Source organism: Lycium ferocissimum, chromosome 7 (genome assembly GCF_029784015.1).
Source record: "Lycium ferocissimum isolate CSIRO_LF1 chromosome 7, AGI_CSIRO_Lferr_CH_V1, whole genome shotgun sequence".
Taxonomy (NCBI): Eukaryota; Viridiplantae; Streptophyta; class Magnoliopsida; order Solanales; family Solanaceae; genus Lycium; species Lycium ferocissimum.
The window spans coordinates 32,883,018-32,911,007 of record NC_081348.1 but is presented as its reverse complement, the minus strand read 5'-3'; the positions used below and the strand labels follow the sequence as shown (position 1 = coordinate 32,911,007).

The window sequence follows — 27,990 nt, the reverse complement described above, 5'->3', positions numbered from 1 at the left end:
GCCGGCCTTCCTCTTCTTTTAGCTTTCCACCGGTACTAAAATGAATGCATCGTCTTTTCATATGAACTTCACGTATGGTCTTTTAAAATTCTTTGGCCCAACGCCATTTGATCTTTTTTAAATCTTTTTTGCTTTTCTGTTTCATTCTTTCCATCCATTCACTCTATTTAAATCCCACAACTTTCCACATTAAATAAAATTAATTGAAGCTGCCCGCTTGCTTTTCCTGAGCAAAGCCCAAATGGCAACAATTTTAGCAAAACTATTACTCCTAATCAGTAACTTATTCTACGGTATTAAAGCCTGTAATGTAATTTTCAAGCCACAAATGAATATAGAATATTAAGGACCTATCTGGAAAGCCACCCAGAAGAACGTCGGAATTGAAAGCTTTTGGGTGTAATTGGGAGAAATTGAGAGGATTTGATTGGAAGTGAATAATGTGATTGATAGGGTATTTTATTTGTATATATATATATATGCTAAGTTATTACTTGGTTATTTGGGAATTATTTTAAACTATAGCTACTAAATATAAATATAATTGAGAGTGTGTAATTAACTAAGTTATTACTTGGTGGATATAATTGAGAGGGTATAATTACGCTCTCCAATTCTCAAGAGAGCGTTGAGTTGAGAATTGAGTGTAATTACATGGTTATTTTTTAATTTCTTTCTTTTCCTTTTTAATTTATTTTTATTTTTATTTCTTTATATTTTTAATTTTTAATTATTTTTATTTTCAAAATATATTCTTCTTTTTATATTATTTATCTTTCATTTCCTTTCTTCTCATTTGTATTAACCTATATGGAAAGCCCTTGTAATTGGAATTGATATATTCATTTACTAAGCTTGGTTAGTGGGAATCGGATATAATTGTTATTATTTATTACTTGGTTAGTTAGAAATATAATTACATAGTTATTTTTTAATTTTGAAAGACGAAAACGGCATTTTTGGAGACTAAAAAGGAATGGTTAAAGGTTATATTTTTAGTTCATTCCTGTGAACTATTTGCTAAAGCAAACTATGCAGCTACCAGAAACGATCTTATGACTGTACAACGAGTTAATGAAACATAATTTACACCATCGCCCACCCGAAGCTGATAAAAAAGAACTGGACTGAATGTACCTCCATAACTTACAAAATTGTGCAACTAACACGGTATGCCAAGCATAAAGATGGTCAGATATTATCAGATAATGATTCTGATTGAAACCTTATTCTCACAGCACTCGTGTGTATCTTCTAGCTCCACATCATTAAGCGGTAAAATGTTGATTTGTCTGGAAAAAGAAGGCGGCATCTTCACAAGTACTTCTCTCATCCTGGGAAGAATCTTTTGAGGCCACCAGATAAGGGGAACGTTGAAAGAAGTCCTACAAAACGCCTTTTCAACGAATTACCAAGGTATGGCAGAATAGCTATTTCTGGCAAATCTTGATAATATGGTCTTTTTGCACCATTAGGACCAACTGCTGGGACAAGACCATCTTCCGACACATGTCCACTTGGAATGTCTCCTTCATCTGCATCAGTTTCCTGTTCCAGAAAGATTATGTGAGAAACAAGAACACTTCATAATCTACTAAGACAAGCTAACGTGAATAGAAAAGTTAATATCTTACATTGTTCTCCGTCACGTAATTTGATAGACCCTGTTCAACAATTTACACAATCTCTAGATCATCCGGTGATTCTCTACGAATAATTTCTTTCCCCATCTCCTGAATAACTGGAGGCATCATCACCTTATTTTCGTCATCAATGCTGATGAGGGATCCATCAATGAGGTTCTGAATTCCAACTGTTGGGTGCAAATCACAGTTCTCTAATATTTTGATAACATAATCTTTGTCCTTCCCAACAAAAGAAGAAGCAATAAGGAGGAACAACCTCTGGTCATGATCATCTAGAGACTTGTAGCTTATCTCAAGATTCTTTTGAACTTTGCTATGAGGGATTGCTTCCATTTTCTGCAGTTTACTTCTCCATATATCCATACCTCTATCTGAAAGAAAATGACCCAAATCACAAAGGGCTAATGGAAGCCCACCGCAATGCCGTATTGCCTCTGTTGAAAGCACCTCGAACTCTTCTAAAGGGTGGTCTTGTGTAAAAGCATACCAGCTAAATAGCTTTAGGGACTCATCGTCTCCAAGTTCCTTAATCTTGAATAACATGTGCCTCTCATGGGCCTTCAACAATTTCTCGCACCTTGTTGTTATGAGAATTTTACTCCCTGGATAAAACCAATCCCTTGTCCCAATAAGTGAATCCAAGACATCCAGCTGATCCACATCATCAAATACAATAAAAACCTTTTTGTTGCTAATAGCATCTTTCATTTTGACAATTCCTTCATCAGCAGTGTATATTTTTTCCTTTCTGCCTTTCAAAATACTTTCAAAAATTTGTTTTTGCAAATAAACCTGACCATTTGGATGTTTCTCTGAGATTTCTCTGACATTTGCAAGAAAACAACTGCCATCAAATCTGTCATAGTTAGAGTTGTAAGCTACTTTAGCAACAGTAGTCTTTCCTACGCCACCAAGTCCATAGATCACCCCAATGCCAACTTCATTTGACTCATCCTGTAACCATGAGTTAATGTCCATCACTCGGGACTCTAATCCAACTGTGTATGAAGGTACACTAAGTACTGTGCGATTCAATCTTTTGAGTATCTCCTTGGTGATCTTTTCGATGAATTTTGCCTCGTGCCTGAATAACGTGCAAATGTAAAAGATGAAACAAGATGAAAAATTAATAAACCACTGCAACTAGCCAAGTACTGGAGAACAAACAAAAAGAGTTCACTAATATAGTTATACTTCACATTTAGAGCAAGCATAACACTGCCAGGATGATCAGTCATATTAAGCATCAGTAAACTGAATAACCTGGTTGGTTGCCTAGGAACAATTAGGAACAAAGATGGACGTATACGTTTAAAGCACTTTCTCAATGCTAAATCAATAAAACTGCACATTTCCCAGAAAAGGAACAAGGATGAAAATATATGTGGCTTACTAGTGCTACAGGAGAAAGAATGAGCGATATTTACTTTTACTGTGTGCTGTGAAGAAACTTGACAATATTGGAGCAACAAAGAGGGAAACGGACAGCAAAATAAAGAGAGTAGTAGTACAATAAATAGAAAAACCAAGAAATATTGCAAGAGATCCCTTATAAAAAAAAAAAACGGAGAACCATTTCCAGTTAGGAAAATGATCAAGACAAGGACATGTTTAGCCTCATCATAACTGAATGGAGTATATCATGCATAAATTTCCAAAAGATACTGATACAAAGTGTATGTATGCTTAGATAATGGAGTGTATCATGAACACATTTCGTATTTTTGTACATTCTGGTTTGTCTATTCAGCTATTTTGTATCATCTCTTTATATATCCTTCACTCTTTAAACAGATCATTTTGACACTGATAAGTTAACAAATAAATGAGGACACAATGTCTTGAAGAACTGCTGACTGGTAAAGCTAAAAGCACACACAAGTCAAGAGCATTCACAGACATGAAGGAAGATTACGTCGAAAGCAAGAAATTATTGAGCCCATCTATCTTAATCAGAATAACTTGAGAGCAAGGTTTAAATCCAAGAGTCCCTAGTTGACCAAGTTTTTCAGTTCCACTAGGTAGAGAGAGGAAGTCACTATGTTGTCTATGAGGACTCCTTTCAAAATCAACATGAATCTAATAGGGAAAAGATTCTCTCTTTTCAGTGGTTTGAGGTTGTAAATATTGAAAAAGGATCAGTAATGAGACTTCTCTAATGGGATCCACATGACATGAGTGACACTTCATAGCAACAAAAGAAGCCCTGGAGACAACCCTGGTTTGTCTCTGGAGTGGATGACCAGCAATAAATTCAGAGAAAAGGAATATATATGAAAGCTAGGAATCGCTATCTTGTAGGGAAACCCCACGAGGTTCAATCGTTAAGGGTTTATGCATAGCATTTACCATTTGGAGCACTCGCACGTGAGTTTTCACACTCGAGTAGAATCTAACCTGAGGTAGCTTTTTATCATCTTTAGCTTTGAACTCTGTGTCTTTAAACTGATTAACCTTTCGAATTAGACTTATGCCAACTTTGTTATACTTATTTGCTCAAATTTGCTTAGAGCTCAACATATTGGGCTGCTCAGATTTAATTTTTCATGTCCATGGTGGAAGTTTCCTCAATCCTTCAATTAAATTTTGCCCATTTAGCATTTCCAGAGTATCTTTTCCTGAAATAACCTTTTACAATAGATGATTTTGCAGGGCATATTAGTCAGTTGGACTTTGCAAGCACATCGACATATATGATAGTCAGATGTATAGATATTATAAGTTACAATCATACTTTTCACTAACTATTCTCCGAAAACAATGTTTACAATTTACTTGTTTACTTATTTATGTTCAGACTGACACTATGTTATTGCGATTGTCACAGCCCAAAAGTATAGGACAACTAGTACTGAGTGAATGGCAAACATACATCAGAACTTTCAACTGAAGAAAACATACTTCTAGGCTATTATCTATGCTGCTTCTCTAACATCATCAAAGTAGTATTACGCCACCAATTTTGCAATTTCTTATAAAGTATACTTTTTTTTCTTTCACCAGAAACAATTAGAACTAACATTAGCTCTCACGACTAATTAGTGAGGGGGGGTGGATAACTTTAAATGCTAAAGAAGATGAAAATACCAAGGGTTTGGATAATTTATGAAACTCACCCATCTACTTCTTTGGCTAAGCACATTCCTTCCAATTCAGCAACTTCTTTCAAAGCTACTCTCCACTTCTCCATCTTCTCCATCCATACCTTCCTTTTCTCTCCAGTCTCAGCATTTCCTCTCTTTTCATGATTCACAAAAGCCTCAGCAAAACTCCCTGTCTGATTCTCAACATCCTCAGGACTCACAGTGTAAAAAACAGGCAAAACAGTATGACCCTCTTTCCTCCTTCTATCAAGAATGTTAACAAGCTCATCAAGACACCATCTTGATGAAGCATAATCTTTGGAGAAAACAATTAGAGAAATCTTGGATTCACGAATACCCTTTTGCAGTTCAGATTCTATGTTTTCTCCTCTACGGATTTCATCATCATCTCGAAAAGTTCGAATTCCAGCGTTGATGAGAGCTGTGTAGAGATGATCAGTGAAGTTTTTACGTGTGTCTTCACCTCTAAAACTCAAGAAAACATGGAAAGAATGACGGGATTGTGGGGTTTGTGAAGTTGACATTGGAAGTAGTTCAAGAAAATGATGACCCAACTTAGAGATGTTATTGAAAGTGATAATTTGTGAAGAGTCAAAGAGGATGATGGTCCAATTAAGATTTTGATGACTTAGACTTGCAAGAATGAAAACTAGGGAGGGCAGTGAAAATTCACAGAAGAGTAAAGTTTGGAAAGTTTTTGAGGAGTCGAAGTCAATACAAATGCCGTGTCAAGGGAAAATGGTTTGTTTTTCGTTTCTTGTTTTTTTCTATTTCTATTTGGTCCGAATAATGTTTGTTCGTTAAGGCAATTGCGTGTTGCGAAAGTGGTCGGTAGTTTCTAAATGATGAAATATCGCTCCAACTTCATTTTGCCCTTAAAAATATACGCCAACTGTACAAGACATACATCACCACACATACATAAGAGTTTCTTTTTCTCAATTGGAAGGTTCCTTTTAAACAACAGGAAAACATTGTAGATTAATATTTACCTCCTAGAATTTATAAATTGCAACATTTACTGTAGTTCTTTATTTAATTATTTATTTGCGAGAGAGTAGTATTTGAGTTAAAACCTATGTTCCCTTTAACAATGTGTACACGTAGTTTGCAAATGTTATCGAGTTTTTGAACAAGTATGTGTTTGCCTTTTTTTCTTTTTTGACGAAAAAGCAACTCTTTTTTGAAGTTCTCAAAATTTCTGAAACGAATATAGCTTTATTTGGACTCTCTTCCGCACAGTAATCTGAAGCTGAAAACATCAGTAAAGTATGTATTAATTACTATTCATATATTAATTATTCCACCTTTTTGCCCTACATAAAATAATATATAAATTCTCTCATAAATTTTTCTAACACCAAACAGCTAATTTCATACATGAATAAATAACCTCATAACTAGCTATCAAACACAGTATTATTTATGAGAGTATTTGTGCAGGGTAAGGTTCATGGATCGTAAGATTGATACTTTTGGTTTCACTAAAGGTGTAATAAGTATTGTAGATAGACATTTTATGGCTGTCATAAAAGCTTAAAAAAAACTAGCAGGATTTGATTAACAGTAGACAGTCTCCTACTGCATTAAGCGTTGTATGCAGAACCTAATTAACAGCAGAATTAGCGAGCTTATGCGGTCAGTTCAATTAGATTTCTAACCATAATTTGACTGAAATACTTCCATAATACTATGAACTACTAGCCTAATGTTTTCCCTACTGGATATGAATGCAATGGAGAGAGTGAATTGTACAAACTGCAAAGAAGAAGGGAGAGAGCCCATGGAATCGTAGAAAGAAAACCACAAAAGCGAGGGTGACACATTGTAAAGCAAACTGCTCATTAATCTTGTTACAACACAAGTCTCAAAAAATTTGAGGCAACAAGTCCATGTTTGTTAAATATCTTATTGATGACTGAGAAAAAACACAACTGAACTATATTGTCATCCCCATTCTTGCAAATACCACTTCACCTGCACAACAAGAAGTTTCAATTTGCAAATTCAGCTGCCAACTTACCAAATAGAACAACACTCCTGGACAAGTACGATGAGATACACAATATTCCAAATTAGCAGCGTGGTAATTTCATCTTGCTAAATCTTGTTTGTCAAAAATTAAACGCTCATGTGAATACTTAGATATTGCCTCAAGAGCCAGGCTTTTCCTCCACATCTCCTGCCAAAAAAAAACCTCACTACCTAGCCAAACCAGTGGGGGCCTATCTAGAGACAAATAAATACACTCTAGTTCTCTCTCCCTTCTCTCTGTAGTTCATAAAAAAGTTGTAAAATTGACAAAGGCATGCACTTGCCATTCTCCAATGGAGGAAAAGGGAAGTAAAAAATGACTGCAACTGAGATTGCAACCCAGCAAATCAAACACATTCAGAAAGTAAACTACAACTTTCAAATCTTTCATATGAGAATTTTAGAGCAGCACACCACATAAACCGAGTAAACAAGGTGCAATTAGAAAATGTTATGAGCTGAGAATGTGAGAATTTCAGTTTTTAAAGTTCATACCATTAGAGAGATGTCCTATTGGAACACAGCACAGCAAATTACGACCACAACATGAAATTAAAAACAAAGGGCACAAAGCACATATAAACTGTGTGTCCAATTAACCCTAACAAATAGTGCGGGACAAAACACTAAGGGGAAGTGCAAAACGCACTTTGATGTAGACAATTGAGAGGAGTGTTAGAGGAGGACAAGAGGGTTTTTGAGAGCACTGAACTCTCTTTTCCCTGCATTTACCGGTCATGTACCAGCCTACTGGAACAAGATCATACAACTCAGACAGATGATTAGAAGACTTTCACAAGGAAAAATAGTCATGTCTAGATTTTGTTTATCCTGTATATAGTAGAGGAATGGTATGACTCAACGGATGGGTGTGTGGCTGCTGAAGCTGCAATGACTGGTCTTTTTCCTGATATGAAAGCGCCTCAACACACTAAATTATGCATTTGTAGTGGTGCTTCCATGTACACCAATGCAATTTAATGGTCTGTCATTCTAGGGAATTGCTACTAACCAACACACTATCACTTATGAGGAAAGATGTAACTAGACGGACCTCTCAAATCTGGATTTTAAAAGTGGTGACTTTGACAAAGTCAAATATAATTAAGGAAATTGGGGTGTGATTAAAATTATTAAAAACTTGAGGGTAAAATACAGAATCCTTTCAAAAAGAACTCATCACCACTTAAATTTCAAATTTTCCCCTCCTCCTCTTCTTTATTCATCCTTCTCCCTGCTATATTTTTTCTTCTTCCTACTCTTTAACTGCTCTTCTTCATAGGCTTAAAAATCCCAAATTAAAGAAGAAAGCAGTTAAAGATTAGGAAAAAATAGCAGAGAGGAGGGGTGAAATAAAAGTGATGATTGGGTAGGGGTGACTTTTTGAAATTAGTGTTAATGACACTAATTTTAAAAACCTAATTTTTCCGGGGGTTGATTTGACTTCAATTAATGCGGGAATAACACTACGCAGATCGTGTTTCGCTTTAGTCCTAAGTTCATTCACTGATGGATACTGGAATAATCCATCACCATCCGAAGCTTGTTTTCCCCTTCCACCTTTCTTTTCCGGGGTTTGAGTGAATGCATGTAAATTGAAATTTGGAATTGGCGCTAATTTCGGGCTTGTTAAGAACCAAATCTAGGGCTTTTACAGGGAGGAGAATTGATGGAAGTTTATTTACTCATTTTCACACAAACAAAGGAGCCCAAACACAACAATGTATGTTCGAAAAACTGATGCTATCCCAAAAATAACTCTAGATTAACGATCCAAAATGGTGATGATGGGGTTGAAGAAGATTAAATTAATGGAGAAGAAGGTGAGATCGTACTGAAGGAATTTGGGGAGAAAACTAAAGTCACTTCATAATGTAGGAGAAATATTCAAATAAATGGTGAAGCTCCTGTTCCTTAACTGACCGCGATTTGGGCTAAAGAGAAATCGGATTTTTCCTTTTCTCTTCTTAAATTAAGCCTAAAAACGTGGGGCATGAGTCAAGCCCAAATCTGTCACGTTTCATAAAATATCGTTATGTTTTGTAAATAAGGAAAAATATCTATATATTTAGTAATAAAGAGTCTTAGCATACCAACGAGACCCATTTCGTCGGGGGGGGGGGGTAGTGAAATATTTTTACTTTTATGAGATGGGTCTCGTTGATATGCTAAGACTCTTTATTACTAAATATATAGATAAATTTTCTTATTTACAAAACATAACGATATTTTACGGAACATGACATATTTGGGATTGACTCATAACTCACGTTTTAGGCTTAATTTAAGAAGAGTCCGAGTTCTCTTTAGCCCAAATCGCGGTCAGTTAAGGAACACGATCTTCCTCATTTTTTGAATATTTCTCTCTACAGTACGAAGCAGCTTTAGTTTTCTCCTCAAATTGGTCATCTTCATCACAATCTCATCTTCTTCTCCAATCAATTCAATCTTCTTCAACCCCATTATCACCATTTTGTACCGTTAATCTAAGTTTTTTTTATAGCATCGGTTTTTCGATCATACATCGTTGTGTTTGGGTTTCTTAGTTTGTGACAAAATGAGTAAAAAAAAACTTCCATCAATTCTCCTCCCCGTAAAAGCCCTAGATTTGGGGCTTCAACCAGCTCGAAATTAGGGCCGATTTCAAACTTCAATTTACATGCATCCACGCAAACCCCGGTGAAGAAAGGGGGAAGGGGAAAACAAGCTTCGGATGGTATGGATTATTCCAAATAAAAGACTCAAAAGTCAGCCTTAATTAAAGGATCCAAGTGACTTCCTTAACTTGTGCTAGTTATCAAATTAAGTTGTTGATAACAACTTCAGTAAATTGTTGCAACAATTTCGATAGTATTGCAACAACTATCAATAGTTATAGCAACAACTCAACAAAATATTGAGTTGTTGCAACAACAATTGAAGTTGTTGCAACAAATTTTGTAGGTTGTTGCGATAAAATTCAAGAGTTGTAGCAACAACTTCTCAATTTGTTCTCCTTCATAGGCTCAAAAAAATCCCAAATTAAAGAAGAAGGTAGTTAAAGGGAAGGAAAAACATAGCAGAGAGGAGGGAGAAGGAAGAAGAAAGAGGAGAAGGAAGAAGAAGATGAAAAGTAAGAGGAGAGGGGTAAAATTCAAATTTGAAATAAAAGTGGTGATTAGTTATTCTTATAAGAATTTGCATTTTAATCTTACCCTCAAACTTATTATAAGTATAATCACACCCCAATTCCTAGAGGTGTCAATGGTTTTGTAAAAACCGACTTAACTGACCGAACCAAACCGTACCGAACCGATTATTAGGATTTTTTAATAAAACCGACGGTTTTTATATAAATTTCTAACCGTACCGAAAAATTGGGTAGGTTTTTTATTTCATAAAAATAAACCGAAAAAATACCGAACCGTACCGAATACATTATGTGTAAAATATATTTTATATATTAAGTTTAAGATTAATAAAACATTAAATTTTTCGTCTTGTGCCTGAGGTGATGAAAATGACTACAAGTCGGCAACAAGTAATTAACACTAAAGTCCCAACTCCGCAACCTGTTTGTTACCCCTATTGAAACTAATTAGTTCTAGCAACTCGAGCGATAACCACTAAGTTACAAGGTATTCCAACGATCTTGAGGAACAAGCTACAAGGTAATAGATATATTTCCTCTCGTATGATTTCAATTCTTTTATTGGATATCAAATCTTATTAGACTTAGTTCTTGTGTCTCATTTTGATTGATTACTTCCAGCTCGTGTGATATAATTTTTTATCTTTATTTAAAATTATCTTACACTACTATAAAATAGTGGGATGAATCTCTATTCTTATTGTGATTCATGTTTTCTTGATTCTTTACTTTTTAAACAATAAAATGTCTAGAGAATTTTTGCCAAAATCTTATGCAAGTATGAATGGTATCGTGTACAACTTCTACTTGTGACTTTTATATGACATTTTTTATATGACGTTTTCTTTATAAAATACCGAATAATTAACCGAATCGTACCGATACCGAAGAAAAACCGAGATGATGGGACGGTTTTGAAAAGTCTAATTTTGGTTATACAAAATAAAATAACCGAAAAATTGATATGGTATAAATCTTATAAAATAACCGCCCGAACCGTACCATTGACACCCCTACCAATTCCCTTAATTATATTTGACTTAGTCAAAGTCACCTTTTTCTAAATCAAGACTTGAGAGGTCCCTTTAGTTAAATCTTCTCAAGGCACTAGATTGAATCATTATACTAGAATCTCTACACATAATTGCATAACTAGGGTGTTTGAAAGTAGTATAGTGGACGCAAATCAAGCATCCATTGAGCATCACCAAAGACATTCCTTAGCATAGGATCATACAATCTCCAATCCATTATAACAGGAACGTATTTAAACACTTAAACTGTTTCGCATCAATAAGACCTAATTCATCAAAATATGTGTTCCCCTTTCGGATCAGTGGCATATTAATGAGACCCATTTCCTAAAACTAAAAAAAAAATCACAAACGCCAACTCTAGCAAGCATATCAAATCAAATTCCACAAAACACAAACTTCAAAAAAGTTGGTTGAGATTTCATAAAATATATCAAAAAACCAGAACAACGTCGTACCATGTCAGTGAGAATGAGAAGCAGAGGTAGTGGAGTGAGAAGGTTGAGACATGTTGTTGTAAGCATATTCGCCTACACAGTAAATGCTGAATGCTACAACAGCGATGCCAAGGCCAGGGAAAGCGTGGCGGAACTGATTGGTCAACATAGGATGTTTCCTCCACTCGTCCCTTCGCCTGAAAAACTCTCCGGTCGCTCCCAATGGTTTCCCCATTTTCGATCTCTCTTCCTGATTTCACCCAAATTGATTGATTGATTGATGAATAAGTGGAGCACTTGCCTTTCAGGACTTCGAGATTGGGCTTGGGCCTTTATATGGACACTGTCATATTTTTATATAAAGCCCAAATTGTCCCTTTTTTTTTCTTTTTTTTTTTTTTTGTGCGGATCGGCCTTCAAAGGCACTGGTCTTTAATTTTTGTCTCTCAAATTAGTGTCTTTAATTTTTGACCTTCTCCTAATATCCCGAGGGTTTTGGATTCGAATCTCAGCTCAATTAAAAAAAAAAAAAAAAAATCGCAAGGCAGAGGTTCAAAACTCTGCCTGAGGCCTAACTTTGGCCCGAAAAGGCCTAACTTTGCTACGAAACTCTGTCTTGAGATTTTTTTTTTTTTTACTGAGCCGAGATTTGAACCCCAAATCCCATGATATTAGGCGAAGGATAAAAAATTAAAGACCACCAATTTGAGGGACAAAAATTAAATACCAGTGCCTTTGAAGGATAATCGTGCAAATGACACCGTCATATTTTTATAAGCCCAATTTGAACTTCTTTTGTTAACTTGCGGAAATGTATCCTTAAGGCATCTAGTTTGTCAAACATGGTCAAAGTATACACTATCTATACACTTCGGTTGTATATGTATGTATAGTAAATGTGTATTTAATAGAAACTATACACTATCTATACATTATGTACATATTTTATAAATTATATGGTCGAATAGTATTTGCCTGTAATTTTCCCTTTATTAGTTGATTGTATGGTCAAACTTCTCAAAAATTAAAAGTCCTTATCTCTCAAGAAAAATATCTTTTTTTTAAAAAGTTACCAATAATTACCATCATTTGTTGTGGGAATAGATGAAGGATTTTGAGTAGTAAAATGAGCAATTGATTATTTGGACACTATCATATTTTTATAAATCCAAATTGTTTGAACTTTCTTTTCTTTTAATCTAGTGGTACCGATTGATATTTGGAGCTCTAATGTACCCGGTTGACATATGAAACTATGGTGAGTACAAAACAACAATTTTGTCACATTAAAGTTAGACTGACAGATAACGTTCACATTTTATTTAATTGCTTGATGGAACTGAATAATTAGGTAATTTTCCTTTATAATTTCATTTATTATAGAAAATACTTTCTAAACTTATATCTATCCTCTTTTTTTTTTTTTTTTTTTTTTTTTTTTTTTTTGTTTAAGTTTAGAAGTATATTAAAATATGAACTTAGATGTTACATTCACATAAGTATTGAAATGATTAAATTCGTTAATTAAATTCTATCGTAGTTTCCAACAGACCCTTAGGCCTCATTTGTTTGCACTTATTGGAGGTCTAAATCTGAATGATTCAGACGTTAAGCCATTAAGTGCATTTGTTTGCATTAAGATCTAAACACTTATTGGGTCTGAATACGTCTTAATCATTAAAATCTTGAACCAAGTCTTAATATCATTAAGAGGTATTTTTGTATGGAACTTTTTTATCACCAGCTCCAACTCCAACCCCAAACCCTCCACCTCAACCCTACCCTCACCCACTCTCCAATCCAACCCCACCCACCACCCACCCACCCTCCACTTCAACCCCCCCCCTCCCGCCCCACTTCCCACCACCCCCACCCTACTAACAACCCTAATCCCATCCCACACCATCTAGCCCCACTCCCTACCACCAACCCCTACCCCACACCACCCACCCCTACTACCCCTACCTCCCACCACTAACTTTGCCCCCACTCCCCAACAACCCCACCCCCCACTACCTCCCACCCCTCACCCCAACCGCCTACCACCCGCTCACCCCTCCACCCCCACTCACCACCCACCACGATTACAAAACATCTCCACCATTACTAGTGAACATAAATGTTTCATTTTTTTTATCAAATAATATTTTATTTTATTAAATTTGTATTTATTTTCTACTATTTAGTTACTTTTTAATTTAAATTGTATATTTATTATGTTTAAATAAATACATTATGCACATTCAGATATTGAAAAACAAACGGGTCTTAGAGCCGTTTGGATTGGCTTATAAGTTGGCTTATAAGCCGTTTTTAGCTTTTTTGAGTATTTGGTTGGCCGGCTTAAAGTCATTTTGTGCTTAAAATAAGCTCAAAAAAATAATTGGACCCATTTAACTTAATTTATCATTCATAAGGCGAAAACAACTTATAAGCCAAAAAAATAAGTTGGACTACCCCAACTTATTTTTTTTCAGCTTTAAGCGCAAACAGCTTTAAGCTATAAGCCAATCCAAACGGGCTCTTAATCATTCAGTGTTCAGACCTAGAGACAACATTCTAATCATTCAGATGTGCATTCAGATTCAGACGTTTTAATCTTAATGAAAACAAATGAGGCCTTAGTGTTTGTTTTCCAAGTGTTAATAGTAAAATTTTGAAGTTCTTTTCTCAATTTTCTAAAAAGAATTTCAAACAAATACTTTTTTCAACTATAGTAAAAATTGAAAAACGTTTTTATTGTTGTTTGGTTATAGGAGGGTGAAGAGCTGAAAATAAAGGGTGGTCTTTGGACCAGAATGTTTGGTAAGAAGGCATCCCAATTCCCAACTTTACAGTACTTTTTTGTCTTGATTCAATTTGAAGAATCAGTCTATTTTACTCCCTCTTCATTGGTTGAGCTGAGGGAGAGAAACACAACAATATGTCTACTCTTCACTTGGGTATCACCCTTTCTTCTTCATCTCCAATGTTCTTGCCCAGTAATTCTCATATACCCAAAAATGGCTTACCCTCACTCTCACTTTTTCCCACTTCAAAAACCAGCTTTTTAAAGAGTCCTTTCTACTTTGCTAATTCTACCTGTAGAAGAACCTATAGTCATGGTGACACAAGAATGGGTCTTTTCAAGATTACTTGTTCTGCCACTTCAGCAAATCTAAACAAGGTTATGTGTCATGTGATGTAATTAAAATAAATTCTTGTACTTTAGAGTGAAAAACTGGGTCTTGAAAATTGGCATTTTTTAAATCTTCAGGTGTCAGATGTAGTAGTGGTGGAGCAGAAAAGTGTTTCTGTGATTCTCCTTGCTGGAGGGAAGGGGAAAAGAATGGGTGTAAGTATTATGCAGTTTTATATTTATGAGTTGAAGATTGAAATAACTTAAATTGTTGTTTCCTATTATTTGTAATTCTATCTTCATTGTTTGTTCTGTTTAGAGTTCAACATGTTGCTAAAACTGTTCTCTTTTCGGGTTTTTGCATCTTTTATTCCCATATCTTCAATATCTACAGTGTTAATCATTCTTCTGCCAGATGATGTTTTTATTATATTTTGTTGGGATAGGCAAGCATGCCAAAGCAGTATCTTCCACTTCTAGGCCAGCCAATTGCATTGTACAGGTACAAGCAAAACTGGTCAACTTGATTCAATTATGATAAGCCTGTCTAAAACAATTTTCCTAGTACTAGACATAGGTTAAATCTTGAGAGTTTCTGTAACTTATGCTGTGGCGAACAATAGTAAAGTTGGCACGAATTCACATTGGCAATAGATGAATTTTTATTGCTTGTTACAAACATAACAGCCTGGTCTAGCTAGTTTTAGCTAGTGACACCACAAAATTGGTAGTCATAGGCATGACCCCTTTTCTTGAATCGAGTTGGTTTGATATTTGACATAACCTGTGTGTTAACTAGTGCAAGTCAAGATGGTTAAATCAGAAGAAAGATGGCCAGTTTATACCAACTTAACTGGACTAGTGCAAGTCTTGAATGCTGGTACTATTGGGTATCTTTCTATCAATTCACAGAAAGTCTTCCGAACTGTTAGATGACCAAATCAAGTACCCCATGTTTATTTTACGCTATCGTTGGACTCTACGAAACTAAATGCATTTACTGTATAAATTTAACAGTGTTGAGACCACAATTTGGAGAGAAATTTTCTGTATTACTCAACCAGTTCAATCACATGTTTGCATTTGTGATGACCATCTATTGGGATGTTGCAGTTTCTACACTTTCTCCCGGATGCCTCAGGTGAAGGAAATCATTGTTGTATGTGACCCTTCTTATAAAGACATTTTTGAAGGTATGGACTTCAAATTTCTTATAGTGTGTGTGCGCGTATGCAGCCAAGAGAAATATGTCCAAGAAAGCAATGAACATGCATTTACCTTTCTTATTCAGATTACAATATCTCTAGGAATTTGTGCAGACACTAAGGTAATTATATAAGAATTCTTCATTTATTTTATAGATGCCAAAGAGAATATCCAAGTCGACTTAAAATTTGCATTGCCTGGGAAGGAAAGACAAGATTCTGTATACAGCGGACTTCAGGTGCGTGTTATATGCTATCTCAAATGGTATAAGACTCACACTTCCAACTTCCAAAAACAAAGTTGGTTATGTTCGATAACTTAATTTTTCTATCTTTTACCAGGAGTCCTTTTTCAGCTTTCATTCTCCACATTATGTAATTAGCTGAATATTCAGTCATAATATTGGACTCGTGTCCTGTAAACTTGGGTTCTGTAGTTGATTTCGTACAGAATAGTTCATATAGCAAACATTATTAGCTAGTTATCTAGTAGTTCCTGTTACATTTGGTTTCATCAGAGGTGCTAAAAGAATTAGGATCTTAAGTGATCAGGCCTCACTGCTCAGTTTTTGGCCTTAGATTCTTTTGTCTTTTTTCTAATACGAGCAGGAGTGATATGTTGATCTCATTCCAAATGCTATTGAAATGTTTGACTTTCTAGGGAGAACAACAAGGGGCTAAAAGCTTGACTTCAAGAGTTACCTTTTCCATTGCATTTCATCTTTCTTTGGTGGTTTGGATATCAACATGGGATCTTGAGTCATGTTGGTTCAGTTAATTTCTCTGTCTAAAAAAGCTTTTGCATTCACTCCGTATTCAAAGCTGAACTTGTGAAATATCTTCATCTTATCTGGTAGCACATATTGTTGAGATTTATGTTATTATGTTATGCAGTAAGCCAATGTTATTGCCATGATATTTCTCAGTAGTTATTGTGATTTTTAGAAAGTGATGATGCTTTGCATGTCAGGAAGTTGATTCAAACTCCAAACTTGCATGCATCCATGACTCGGCAAGACCTCTTGTACTAACCGAAGATGTAGAAAAGGTTTGATCATTACATAAGCCCTTCTTCCTCCTTTATATTTTCTTTCAGCTTGGGCAAGAGCTTTCTGGTATTCTGGGAAGTACTCCTGTCGAATATAACATGATATACATAATTTGCAGATTTTTGACATTTATATAGGTTGTATCTATGAAGATTTTGAAGGACAAGAATAGGTCCATCTTCTTTTTCTTCTTCATCACATAATTTGCAGATTTTTGACATTTATATAGGTCATATCTATGTCTAAGATTTTGAAGGACAAATATTCCTTTACTTTTTTCCAAGAATCTTCTTTGCAGGTCTTGAAGGATGGTTGGCTGGTTGGAGCAGCAGTTCTTGGTGTTCCTGCCAAAGCAACAATCAAAGAGGTACCATTTAATTATTGTTAGTATCCTCATTATATCTGGTTTATATTAAAATGAAGCTTCAGGTGTCCTACCTCTCCAATGACAAAATGAAATGATAGCAAATTGAAGCATGTTCCGAGTTTTATGTAGCTTTTCTGTAAGCAGACATTCAAGCTGATAGTTGCCTGTTAGAGACTAATTGCTCTAGGCTTTTTCTGTGGAACTATTAGGATGACATGTTAACTGTGTTTTATTTCATCTATATTAATTTGCATAATCTCCTAAAAATACTTCAAGTGCTTCTTAAGTTGCAGCATGGTACTCAGTCTCAATTTGGTCTTTTTCACCTTTGTTATTGACCAGTTGTCCTAAAGTTGCCGTCTAATATTATTTTCCCCTTAATTTCTATTGTTAACAGAACTTAACTTAGGTGTTATAGTTCTACTAAACTTTTTCAGAGAAATAAATTGCATATTTATTTAGTAATCTAATATGAAATGTAAGACCACACCCAGGACCCAGGAATGTCGATAAAGCATCTTGTTTAAGTGCATTGACATTGTACTCAGGGTCTTCCTCATAATATTATCTCAATTTTACCTGGTTGATAGATCTAATAATTTTCTTGCCAATTCTGGTGCAGGCAAACAGTGAGTCTTTTGTTGTGAAAACTCTTGACAGGAAAACACTTTGGGAAATGCAGACACCTCAGGTAGTAAGCCTTTCTCTTTTTGAGTTTCTTCTGCACTTGCAGAGACCGTTAAACAAATTTGTCTGGCACAGGTAATCAAGCCTGAGTTGCTTAAGAAGGGTTTCGAGCTTGTCAATAGGTAATCTTAAATTCAAGTTTTTAGCATTTTTTGACATTCAATAATCAATGATTCCAAAGAGAAAGTAAAAGATTACTAAATGTTACTTCCAAAGAAAAAAAAAAAAAAAAAAGATTAGGAAACTTGAAAAAGAAAAAAGTGGCAGCTCATCCATCTGCGCGTCTTTATCTCCATTAAATGGAAGAAAGATGAATTAAATGGGGCAAACTAAAAAGGAAATAAAAGGAAAAAGAAAAATGGAGGATATAAACAAATATTAGCCCTTCTTATTTTGATTGCTTATTTTGTGTTTCATGTGGTCTTTTAGGGGAGGACTTGAAGTAACAGATGATGTATCAATAGTGGAGCACCTTAAACATCCTGTATATATTACTGAAGGCTCTTACACTAATATAAAGGTAGCCAAAAAAACTTATTGTCTTGTTGGCTCATAGTATCCTCTCCTACTGCACTTTGAGCTTCTTGTGGATGTGAAATATATGCCGATGTGTTGTGGTTTGCAGGTCACAACGCCTGATGATATGCTACTCGCAGAGAGAATATTGCACATTGAAGAATCTTAGAGTTTTTAATTTTCTTAGGCTTTCTTTTTTCAACCATTATACTTTCCCCGGAAATTTGTAATCTGAATAGGTGAAGTACCAAAAAAAAAAAAAAAAAAGAATTGCTGAAGTAAGCCTTTCACAGAGTTCTCAGAAATTTTTGAGTCTTGTAAACTTTGTAGCAAAGAATTTTTCCCCAGGTCTCCAGCTAATGAATGAGAACTTGACAAAAATGTGGATATGATGAAACATTTGCTTGTTATAAAGTTGCAAGTTTGGAGAAATATTTTTAAAGTAGAAAATGGTGAATGGAAAAGAATGGTTTTCTATTTGTTACCAGCAGAAATGCTAAAACTACAGCTATATTTCATTCTTAGGGCTTTAGTTTACCCTATAAGAACAAATAATTTGGTATAAACATCTATATTACTGGATTATTATTGCAACAAGGCTGGTTTAGATGGAGTGTTTTTGGCTTCGCTAGAATTTGAATTTGAGACCTATAGTGCATACTTCCAGACTCCTGACGTAATAAAAAAAAATGTACTTAATGGCAAGAGAGAGAGAAATGTTCCCGATTCGACTTTTTTATTAATTTCACAGAACTGGCTGGACTAGAGGGAGATCAATAACTTTACATAATCCTTTAGTGAGCTTGAAATCCATGAAAGAATAGAATGGCCCGAGCAGATGGAATAAATACAGAAAGACCAACTAAAAGAAAATGAGCATTCTCAAATCTGGAGCTTCATTGCTATCTTCTCAATCTACTTTCCGTTCTCCCTGTTTTAGCACACTCCCCGAACCATAAGAACCGCCCTCCTTTAGGTGGTCGCACAGGGGTCCCTTGTTTAACCTGTTTATGTTTAATATCGCATATGTTTTAGTTGTCTGATCATAGAAAAAACTTAGTTATAGATTATCCGGAAAATATACCTTGCCCCTTCTTTGGGGTCTGGTGTTGTTCCAACAAAAACAACCTCCAGCTCCAGATCCTGATTCATATCCCCTGTATACAAGCCAAACAAAGAGTTAAAGATGCAACAAGGAAGTGCCGACAGAAGGTCCACATAGAGAGACCGTCTTATGTTAACATCTCTCTAGAAAAGAAAACTGTCAATATAACTTATAAGCAGGGAAGGAACTGGAAGGAATATAATGGATGCATTGATAGTATACAACACATGACATCGTTATTCATTTGAAGGGGAAGATGGGGTGGGTATAGCATTGAGATATTATCGTGTATAACCAGGATCAAGCAATTGAAATAAAACCAATAACTAACAGTTGTTAGATACTCATAAATAAGAACAAGATGCTTAACCACTAAGCAGTGTCTATCTTTCCTGGTTTTCGAAATTAGGGACAAATAATGAGTCTCCAGCAAACATTACACTTTGTCCCAGATTGTTACAACCTCTTGACAAATTAGAACAGCCGAACATAAGATTGTGTTGCCAAATCCTTAAAGATTTATCTCCACAATTTAAACTTATTGATTGAACAAACAACTAAAAAAAAAAAAAGTAGAATCAACATTTAGCAAGAGCTCATCTATATCTAAAGCAGGCCACAAAAAAATATAGTTGCATTGGGAGAAATTTACTGCATTATGCAAGTATTGACATGTGTTAAGTGTATACTGAGATAAATTATGAAGAGAACAATAACTTACATGCTCTCTTTGCTGAAATTACTTGCATATATGCCATTATGCAACAAACTCGGTGAAATGGGATAACTGTCACCCTTTTTACTGGTCTGATCCTTCTGAACTGCCTTTCCATCAATCATCTTCAGACTTCTAATTTCCTCATTTAGATCATCATGCCAATGCTGGGAGGACAGTTCCCTCGAATTAATCGGTTCTAGTTGGTTATTATGATAAAGACCATCTTGTGGCAGGACTTGGTTCCTCTCAGGTTTCAAGCGACTCATTGATCCAGGAGTGCCTTTCTCCATTGCTTGTAGCCATGCTGTTTCTAACCTCTGCTCACGTATGATGGATTCTATTCTCTGTACTGGAATTTCTGAGATCCTCTCTTTAGAACTACTCGCTCCAGCATTTCCACTTACTGACTCAAAAGTTTCAACCAACTTGCTTTCACAATCATTAAAACTTCCTCTTGATGCCTGCAGCGGATCCTGATTGGAGGAAACTGCTGTTTCCCTTTTCACCATGTTTGGCAAACCCATCTGTTTCAGACCTCCAGAATTGATCAGTGTAATTGGCTTTTCACAGTCATTAGACGTCTCCCCATCCGGTAGCAGAACAAGTCTAACATCTACATTGCTCCGTAAAATATTTTCAAATGAATTTGTGATACTGCTAAGAAACCTCTCTGCTCTCAATTTAACCTTGCTATCACGAAAAGCAATATGAGCAACAAAACCACCTGCAGACAGTAAGTCAAAACAGCTGATAAGTCACATGGAGCAGTTCTGCACATTATTATGTAATTTGATGAAATGAGTACCACAAATAGATTTACTCATTTTTAATAGTCACAGAAATAGAAAAAGCTAGCAATGTTCTTTCTCTTATTCCTTGAAATTAGAGGCACTCTATTTTGACCTAGCAGATTAGTGATAAGCTACCTATTAGAGACAAAGATATCTTGGTCTTTGTAATCCAATTTCAATTAGTTCGACATCAAAAAATTCAATTTTGACTAGATTTACCAGCTGTAAATCTCAAACACTACTAACATGAGTTCAAAAGTTCTTTTTTGCCTTCAATAGCTTTATACTTTAACAGTTGGATTAACATGCTACATGACAGTTTTTGCAGCAAGCAGAAAACAAGTAAAATAAAGTGACCACTGACCTTCTAATCCCAAGTCCCCTCTACCTGTAACTAAATTCTGAATAGTGTCGCTCAGCTTCAAGTTAACATAATGCAGCTCAAAGTGTTATGTTTTCCTTATTAATTCAACTGTTAACAACTGGGAGAGCTGAAGACCAAAAGAGAACTAGAAGACCTAACATTCAGTCCATACTAGTGAGTATAAACAAGAGAAATTTACCTTCAACTTCAGAGATCGACAGAAGTGTTCCACAAGTATGAAGCAGTTGCTTCAAAGTGTTGGAGTGGCATTTGTCAATGCATCTGATCCAGATATCGTCCAACACGTTTGTGCTGGGGCACCTAGATGCTGCCTTGCTGTCCTTAATGTCATTATTTGGACCACCCAATGCCTCCCCATTCATTGATGAGACTGTCAATTCTCTACTAGCTGAGTTTCGGCGGTTGGCTTTTGCAAAAGATGAGGGAGAACCTGACTTACGTGGTGCATGGTGAGTATCAGTTCTGTGCCTAAGGGATATAGCTTCTCTAGATGTACTAGAAGGGTCTTCCTCTGTTGTCTTAGAACTCTGTCTGTGACTGCTTCCTGAATGAGTTCGATCTAGTGAAGTAGCAGAACCCAACTGCAGCAGGGTTGCTGTAAACCAAGTCGAACGTTCACTTGAAACCCTAAGTTGTTTCTCTGCCTCAGAAAGAAGCTTTAGTGCATGCTTCAATCTATCCAGTTCTGTCTCGGTCACTGACAGGTGAATCCAAGCAATTTTAGAAAGTATTTGAAAAAGAAGTCACAAGCGAAAATCTGATTTAAAAAAAAAAAAAAAAAAAAAAAAAAAAAATTTTCCATTTTAAAGTCTACAGTATCAGATCAAAAATTGGAAACTACATAACAAAGATATAGACATTAGACACAGAACTATTGGAAGTGATACAACCAGGAGAAAATTTTGAGTTTTACTTCAATTTATCAATTCATTGAGGCAGAATGAGTTAATCACTTCATGAATATAAGTCATAAACATGTAGAAATGTACATGACACATAGCCAATATAGTTTAAGGTACAAAGTGCAGATATAAACTGTATTAGACTACTTACAGAGCTGAACTAAGTTATGTGATAAGAAAAAAACCACAAATCAAATTTGAATGGCTTAAAGAACTCAAATCTTGGAACTTGTAACAAGTGACTATTACTTTTGCTCTTGTTAAAGTTTGAGAAACATTGAAACATCCAGAAAATATAAAGTAGTCACATTGAAATGTACAGAGAGTATTGAAAATTATGGTTCTTTAATAGATGGACCAATTTGACCTGATTGGCATTCTTTTGTTTTCTTTTTCCTTTTTATTTTTAGTTTTTATAGGTGACCATGTAGCATTTCTCAACAATCAATATCCATCCATTAATGTAAAAGAATTATATGGTAGATCCAATTTCTCAAATTATTCTGTTTTCCCCTTCTATTTTTGTGCCGGTCACCACTCACCACTACCTTTTAAAACTTCCAACACAGAATTTCATGAATGATAACGTGTTCTTAAAAGAAAGCAAAGTACCACAAAATAAAGTAAGATTAAAATGAAAATGTAGTGGGTGGAAAATGGAAGGGAACTCAAAGAGGGTCACAGAAAATGATTGTCTGCTCTACAAGATTGTAAGATTACAATATTCTACACGTCTGACAAGTTCTAAATTAGACAGTCTATGATGTAATCTTTCTTTTCCTCTCAACCAACTTCATAGGCTAATTTGAGCAATTGCTTCAGTTTTTTTTCTGCTAATACTACATCGTAAATCGAAGTAATCTCTGCCCTTACAAATTGTTCCGTGACAGAAATGGAGGGGGTAGCATAGTCAAGAGGATACTGAATAAATTAAACAAACATGGAAAAAGTAAATTAGGAAAATGGACAAAGCGGCCACTCTGCTTCCGCAAAAAAAAATTTAAAAGTTACCCTGTTTGCACTACCCGGTTAATTAGAGAAGCCAATGAAAGCTCTCACAAGGTCGGCTAAGTTCAGGCAAAAGTTGATAGATTTTGAGATACTGAAATTACAATCAGAAGCATAAATCTAGTGTCTTTTGCAGAATATAAGTCAAAGCTTGTGAACAAAAGATCAACAGAAAGGACAATGGTTCTAATAAGGGTGAACATCTGCTACTTACAGCTTTTACCGCCAGATGTATCAGTTTGCTTGGCATCAACAATTGGATGAGTTCCAGCAATTATATCCATGATGAGAGTAGCCAATTGGGACATCAAAACTATTGGATCAACGCCTGAATCCAACAATTCCCTGGCTCTTTTTACTGTTTCTGCAGTATCTGATGACATGGCTAGCTCCAACAGTTCCAGTAGCTTCTCATCTGAAACCACACCAACCTAGGGAAGGAAAATAAATCAGGCAAAGAATGCTTGGTTTCATGCCATGAATGGAAAAAGAAAAGGAAGAAATTAGTATGGAAAGATGTAAACATGCACATCAAACTCACCAGATCATTTACCAAAGAAGTAGTGATTCGTTTTCCCAACAAACTCAGCTGATCTAACATAGTTTCTGCATCTCGAAGTGATCCATCTGCATTCAAAGCAATCAAATCTAATGCTTCTGATTCCACATCCAAATCCTCATCGGAAGAAATCTTCTTTAATCTGAGCACAATATCACCATCCCTAATTTTATTGAAGAGGTACTTCTGACACCGGGACAATACAGCACGTGGCACATTGTCAAGATCAGTAGTTATAAATATGAAGACAACTCGTGCTGGTGGTTCTTCAAGGAATTTCAAAAATGCTAGCCATGTCTTCGAAGGCAGCAAGTGACATTCATCAACAACAAAAACCTTGAATCCTGAAGATGATTGCTGACTTGCTGCCAGATTATTTAGCAGATACTTAACTTTATCGATTCCTTTTTTGTTCGTCCCGTCAACTTCTCTAAGATTCTTACATTTCCCGGACATGAAATCTGCACATTCTCTGCAGACCCCACAGGGTTTAGTTTCTTCAGTGGCAAGGCAATTTAAAGCAGCAGCAAAAATTCTTGCTGTTGATGTCTTTCCAGTTCCTCGTGGGCCCTGGAAAAGATAAACAGGGGCAATTCGTCCCCTGGAGATTGCATTCACTAGGGACTGAACAACAATATTCTGCCCAATCAATTCCTCGAAAAACATTGGCCTGTACTTCTGGCTTAGGCTTCTGATATTTTCTGGGGAGCCCTCCTCTCCATCTTCTCCATTCAGTGCCACCAGCTCTAGTCCATCTTGACTTCTGCAGCTTGTAGACCACCTTTTTCCATCCAACCTACTCAATGCCTCCAGATCAAGTTCCCCAAAGTTTGTGGACAGCTCATCATCATCACTTCGTCCAGTTCCTATTGAGGATAATCCTTGTCCATCACCATTGGTCAACAATGGAATAAGGCCTTGAGCAGCATTCCTCGAACTATGTCTCCTCTTCGTGTACCCCAAAGATGATCCACGGCGTCTTCTTTGATTAGTTTGACTTCCACAAAGAATGCTGCTTCCTTTCCTCCTCAAAGTATCAGAAAAGGATGGTGAATAACAACTTCCACCCCCACCCCTATATTTTGGTGTTGACCTCCTGGACCAACAAGGAATCCCACATCCCTGTCGACCAGGCAAATCAAGCTGATCATCCACCTCATCATCCCCATCATTGAGAGAAGCCGTTGTGGCATCCCATGACCCAATGGTACTTGGATATCTAATTGCATATCTGTTGAAAGAACTTGTAGACAATGCAGGGGTGCTATACGTATAAGACGAATCCTCCCTCCCACTATATCTCAACTTAGATGACCAATAACCCCGATTCCTATTCCTAAGCTTAGCAAGTAATGGTGAAGCTGCAGAAATCCTCCTTATATCCTCGGAATTACAATAATCCTCAGTATCGTCAGATTGATCAACCAAACTCGTGGAATCATCCCTCGCTATACCTAAACCCTCCGACGCTCTTCTAGATATCCTACTAGGAACAACTTGCTGCTTTAAAATGGCATTAGAATAATTACTTCTACTTGATTTTTTCTTCATGTTTCGTCTAATAGATGGCATAAAGTTAGTATCTTTACACTTTAAAATCATCGAAGCGTACCTATCACTTACATAAGTATCACTCTTGGAATCATTGCCACCGTGCCTCGCATCGCTCAAACTATCTTCCACACTCTCCTCTGGAGTTGAAGAAGACCCCCCATTATCATTTCCATTTCCAATATTGTCTTCCTCATCACCTAGTTTTCTACTTCTTTCACTCTCAGACTTTTGTGACCTCCAATTATAAAGAAACACTTTTTTCTCCCCCTTTTCTTTAGTAGCACCATTTCTGTCAACTTGTTCAAAGATAGCTCCTTTAGCATCAAGGGAGTTTCCATTGATTTGATGGTTAGTGAGAGTACTACTACTACCCTTGTGATGATGATAATAATGGTGCTTTCTTGCTTCTAATGCAGCTACAGATCTAGCAGAGTTAAGTGGTGAACGCCAAGAAGAACTTGTTCCTGGATCTCTTAACACTTTAGCAGCTTTCTTGATTTGTGTCAATTCTTTCTTTAAATGAAGATTGCTTGGATCAAAACCATTACCAACAACCCCACTATTGCCACCACCACCACGGTTGCGCATTTCCAATGACATAGTATTATTTTTTTTTTTCCTTCAAAGTGAGTAGTTTTCAAGAAAATATAAAGTTGTATAAAAAGGGTTCATTTATAACACCACATAGCATTCAGAAATATGGAGAGAAAGGGACCATACTAAGAAAAAAGTATGCTTAGATCTGACAAAATTAGCTTCTTCTTTTTTTCTTTATCAGGGGGTGACAGCAATGAATTTAGACTTTGAAAGAGGAGATGGGTATGGTAAAAATGAAGCTAAAATGAAGAAAAAATGTACAAACAAGTGAGTTAATGTGGTATGGACACTAGGGTTAAGGTTAAACTGGTTATTAAGGTTATGGTAATGGCAGAAGTAGCAGAAAGAAGAAGTAGTAAAAAATTTCGTAGAAATCAAGAAAACAAAGTGAAAAAAGAAAATTTCCCTCCAAACCCGCCTAATGTAATTTGGAGATTTTTTGAAGAATCAATTTGTATTAGTAAAAGATTCTCATTGTTTTTTGTGGGTTTCTTGTCTGGGATTTATTTTCCTATCTTGGTCTTTGTCTGCTTTTTGCTATTGTCCTTTTTGTTACTGTCTAAATTAGTGTTCTTGACTATTGTTTTAGTGTCTTATTGTCAGTGTACTGTGTTTTTCTAATGTTAGTAAAGTACCTAAAGTTAACTTAATTTGTGATCTTGATTTTTAATAAATGCATTTATAGCCTTAAAATGGTTAGTTATTAAACATCCCAATTATGGAGTTCTATTGCTAAAAGAGTTTGAAACCCTTATTAATTTGTTTTCTTTTAATTTAGATAACAAAAACAGCAAAAGTCGTAGAAGGTGTTTGGCTCTTTTATTTTCTTTAGACTCTTATATCCACCATATTACTCCCTCCAGATAAAAAAAAAGTTCACTTAGCTATTTGCACACCCCTTATGAAAATACTAACTTCTAGATAAAAATAAGTAATTTGACGAAACTACCCCTAATTAAATAGGCATTGGGATTTGATTATATAACACTTAATAGGGGCAAATATGAAAAAGCAAGTTTAATTAACTTTCTTGATTTCTTTAAGTAGACTTTTTTTTGATCCAAAAAAAAGGTAAGTGGTAATTCTTTTTTTTTATCCGGAGGGAGTATTAAGTGTTTTTTTTTTTTTAAACTCTTCCATCTCAATTTATATGATAATGTTTAATTGACATGGTGTTTAAAATGTTACTAGTTTCTTTTACGTATTATATGAATGGTAGTGGAACTCTCATTTGTATAATTTAATTAATCGTAGGTGAATAAAAATATATATAAAGATAATTGTCAAAGGATTTAGTTTGATAAGTAATAAAATATCAAATGGATTCAAATTTTGAGTGGATTCAAATTTTGAGTAGTTCATTAAATCGGAATTTTTGAAAATTGTATAAATAGCACCTAATTCAAATTGTGTAAAATATTTTGGAAACACTTCGCATGGAAAGAAATACGATTGTAATAACATATTGCAGTTTTAGAAATGAATAAAAGGATAATTGAAATAAGGATAACTCTTTTTCTTTAAACTTTAAGTGTAAAATCAAGTTTAACTTGATTAGAGCGCACATGACTAAGTTTTACTTGATTAGGGTGCACATGACTTCGACATTACATAGATAGATGCTTTAAAAATTTTAAAATGCAGGGAAAATTGCTCTCTGTTCATGGGGAAACTAGAGGAGTACAAGTAAAATTAATCCCAAATTGAAGTGTACTTTTCTTTTCGTCTTAAAAAAGAATGTCTTCTTTTAATATATTTAGTAAATTTCTAACTCCAATATTCATATTTTATCTTTAAAGTCTCTTGTTAAAAAATGAAATGGTATGTAAAATCAACAAAATTTAAAGAATATTTTTAATATGTTACGCCCATCCTTATTTTAACACTAAAAATTCAAAAGTTTTCCTTACATTTTGAAACTACGTATTCAAACAAATTAAAATTCACAAAATGAAATTTCGAGTTCAATCAAACATAAAAACACCAAATGAAGATTACTCTATTTTTTTTTTTTTTTTTTTTTGTGTGTGTGTGTGTGTGTGTG

General features: G+C 35.3%; 4 protein-coding genes across 6 annotated transcripts; 1 reads left to right on the top strand and 3 right to left on the bottom strand.

The window, feature by feature from the left end:
- Positions 1–1,033: 1,033 nt before the first annotated feature.
- LOC132064479 (disease resistance protein RUN1-like) lies at positions 1,034–5,487 on the bottom strand. Its single transcript, XM_059457471.1, has 3 exons — positions 4,763–5,487; positions 1,635–2,730; positions 1,034–1,548 (listed from the first exon to the last, which is right to left on the bottom strand). Exons 1-2 carry the CDS (start codon positions 5,272–5,274, stop codon positions 1,677–1,679), a joined length of 1,566 nt encoding a protein of 521 aa, XP_059313454.1. The 5' UTR covers positions 5,275–5,487; the 3' UTR covers positions 1,034–1,548; positions 1,635–1,676.
- Positions 5,488–6,570: 1,083 nt separating this feature from the next.
- Positions 6,571–11,687, bottom strand: LOC132064478 (NADH dehydrogenase [ubiquinone] 1 beta subcomplex subunit 3-B-like). 3 transcript variants are annotated; one of them, XM_059457470.1, is made up of 2 exons: positions 11,400–11,684; positions 6,571–6,721 (listed from the first exon to the last, which is right to left on the bottom strand). In XM_059457470.1, exon 1 carries the CDS (start codon positions 11,618–11,620, stop codon positions 11,411–11,413), a length of 210 nt encoding a protein of 69 aa, XP_059313453.1. In that variant the 5' UTR covers positions 11,621–11,684; the 3' UTR covers positions 6,571–6,721; positions 11,400–11,410. The 3 variants fall into 3 exon arrangements, 1 of the variants encoding a protein (XP_059313453.1); XR_009416558.1 differs by lacking the exon at positions 6,571–6,721 and adding an exon at positions 11,088–11,306 and having other exon boundaries at positions 11,344–11,687; XR_009416559.1 differs by lacking the exon at positions 6,571–6,721 and adding an exon at positions 11,088–11,308 and having other exon boundaries at positions 11,348–11,687.
- Positions 11,688–14,195: 2,508 nt separating this feature from the next.
- On the top strand, positions 14,196–18,708 carry LOC132064477 (2-C-methyl-D-erythritol 4-phosphate cytidylyltransferase, chloroplastic). The gene is made up of 11 exons (XM_059457469.1): positions 14,196–14,551; positions 14,642–14,719; positions 14,950–15,005; positions 15,617–15,696; positions 15,865–15,947; positions 16,679–16,756; positions 17,056–17,124; positions 17,747–17,815; positions 17,887–17,933; positions 18,241–18,331; positions 18,437–18,708. Exons 1-11 carry the CDS (start codon positions 14,309–14,311, stop codon positions 18,494–18,496), a joined length of 954 nt encoding a protein of 317 aa, XP_059313452.1. The 5' UTR covers positions 14,196–14,308; the 3' UTR covers positions 18,497–18,708.
- Positions 18,709–19,036: 328 nt separating this feature from the next.
- On the bottom strand, positions 19,037–26,473 carry LOC132064476 (protein STICHEL). Its single transcript, XM_059457468.1, has 6 exons — positions 23,778–26,473; positions 23,451–23,667; positions 21,505–22,023; positions 20,154–20,874; positions 19,412–19,484; positions 19,037–19,331 (listed from the first exon to the last, which is right to left on the bottom strand). Exons 1-6 carry the CDS (start codon positions 25,947–25,949, stop codon positions 19,230–19,232), a joined length of 3,804 nt encoding a protein of 1,267 aa, XP_059313451.1. The 5' UTR covers positions 25,950–26,473; the 3' UTR covers positions 19,037–19,229.
- Between the last annotated feature and the right edge of the window lie 1,517 nt (positions 26,474–27,990).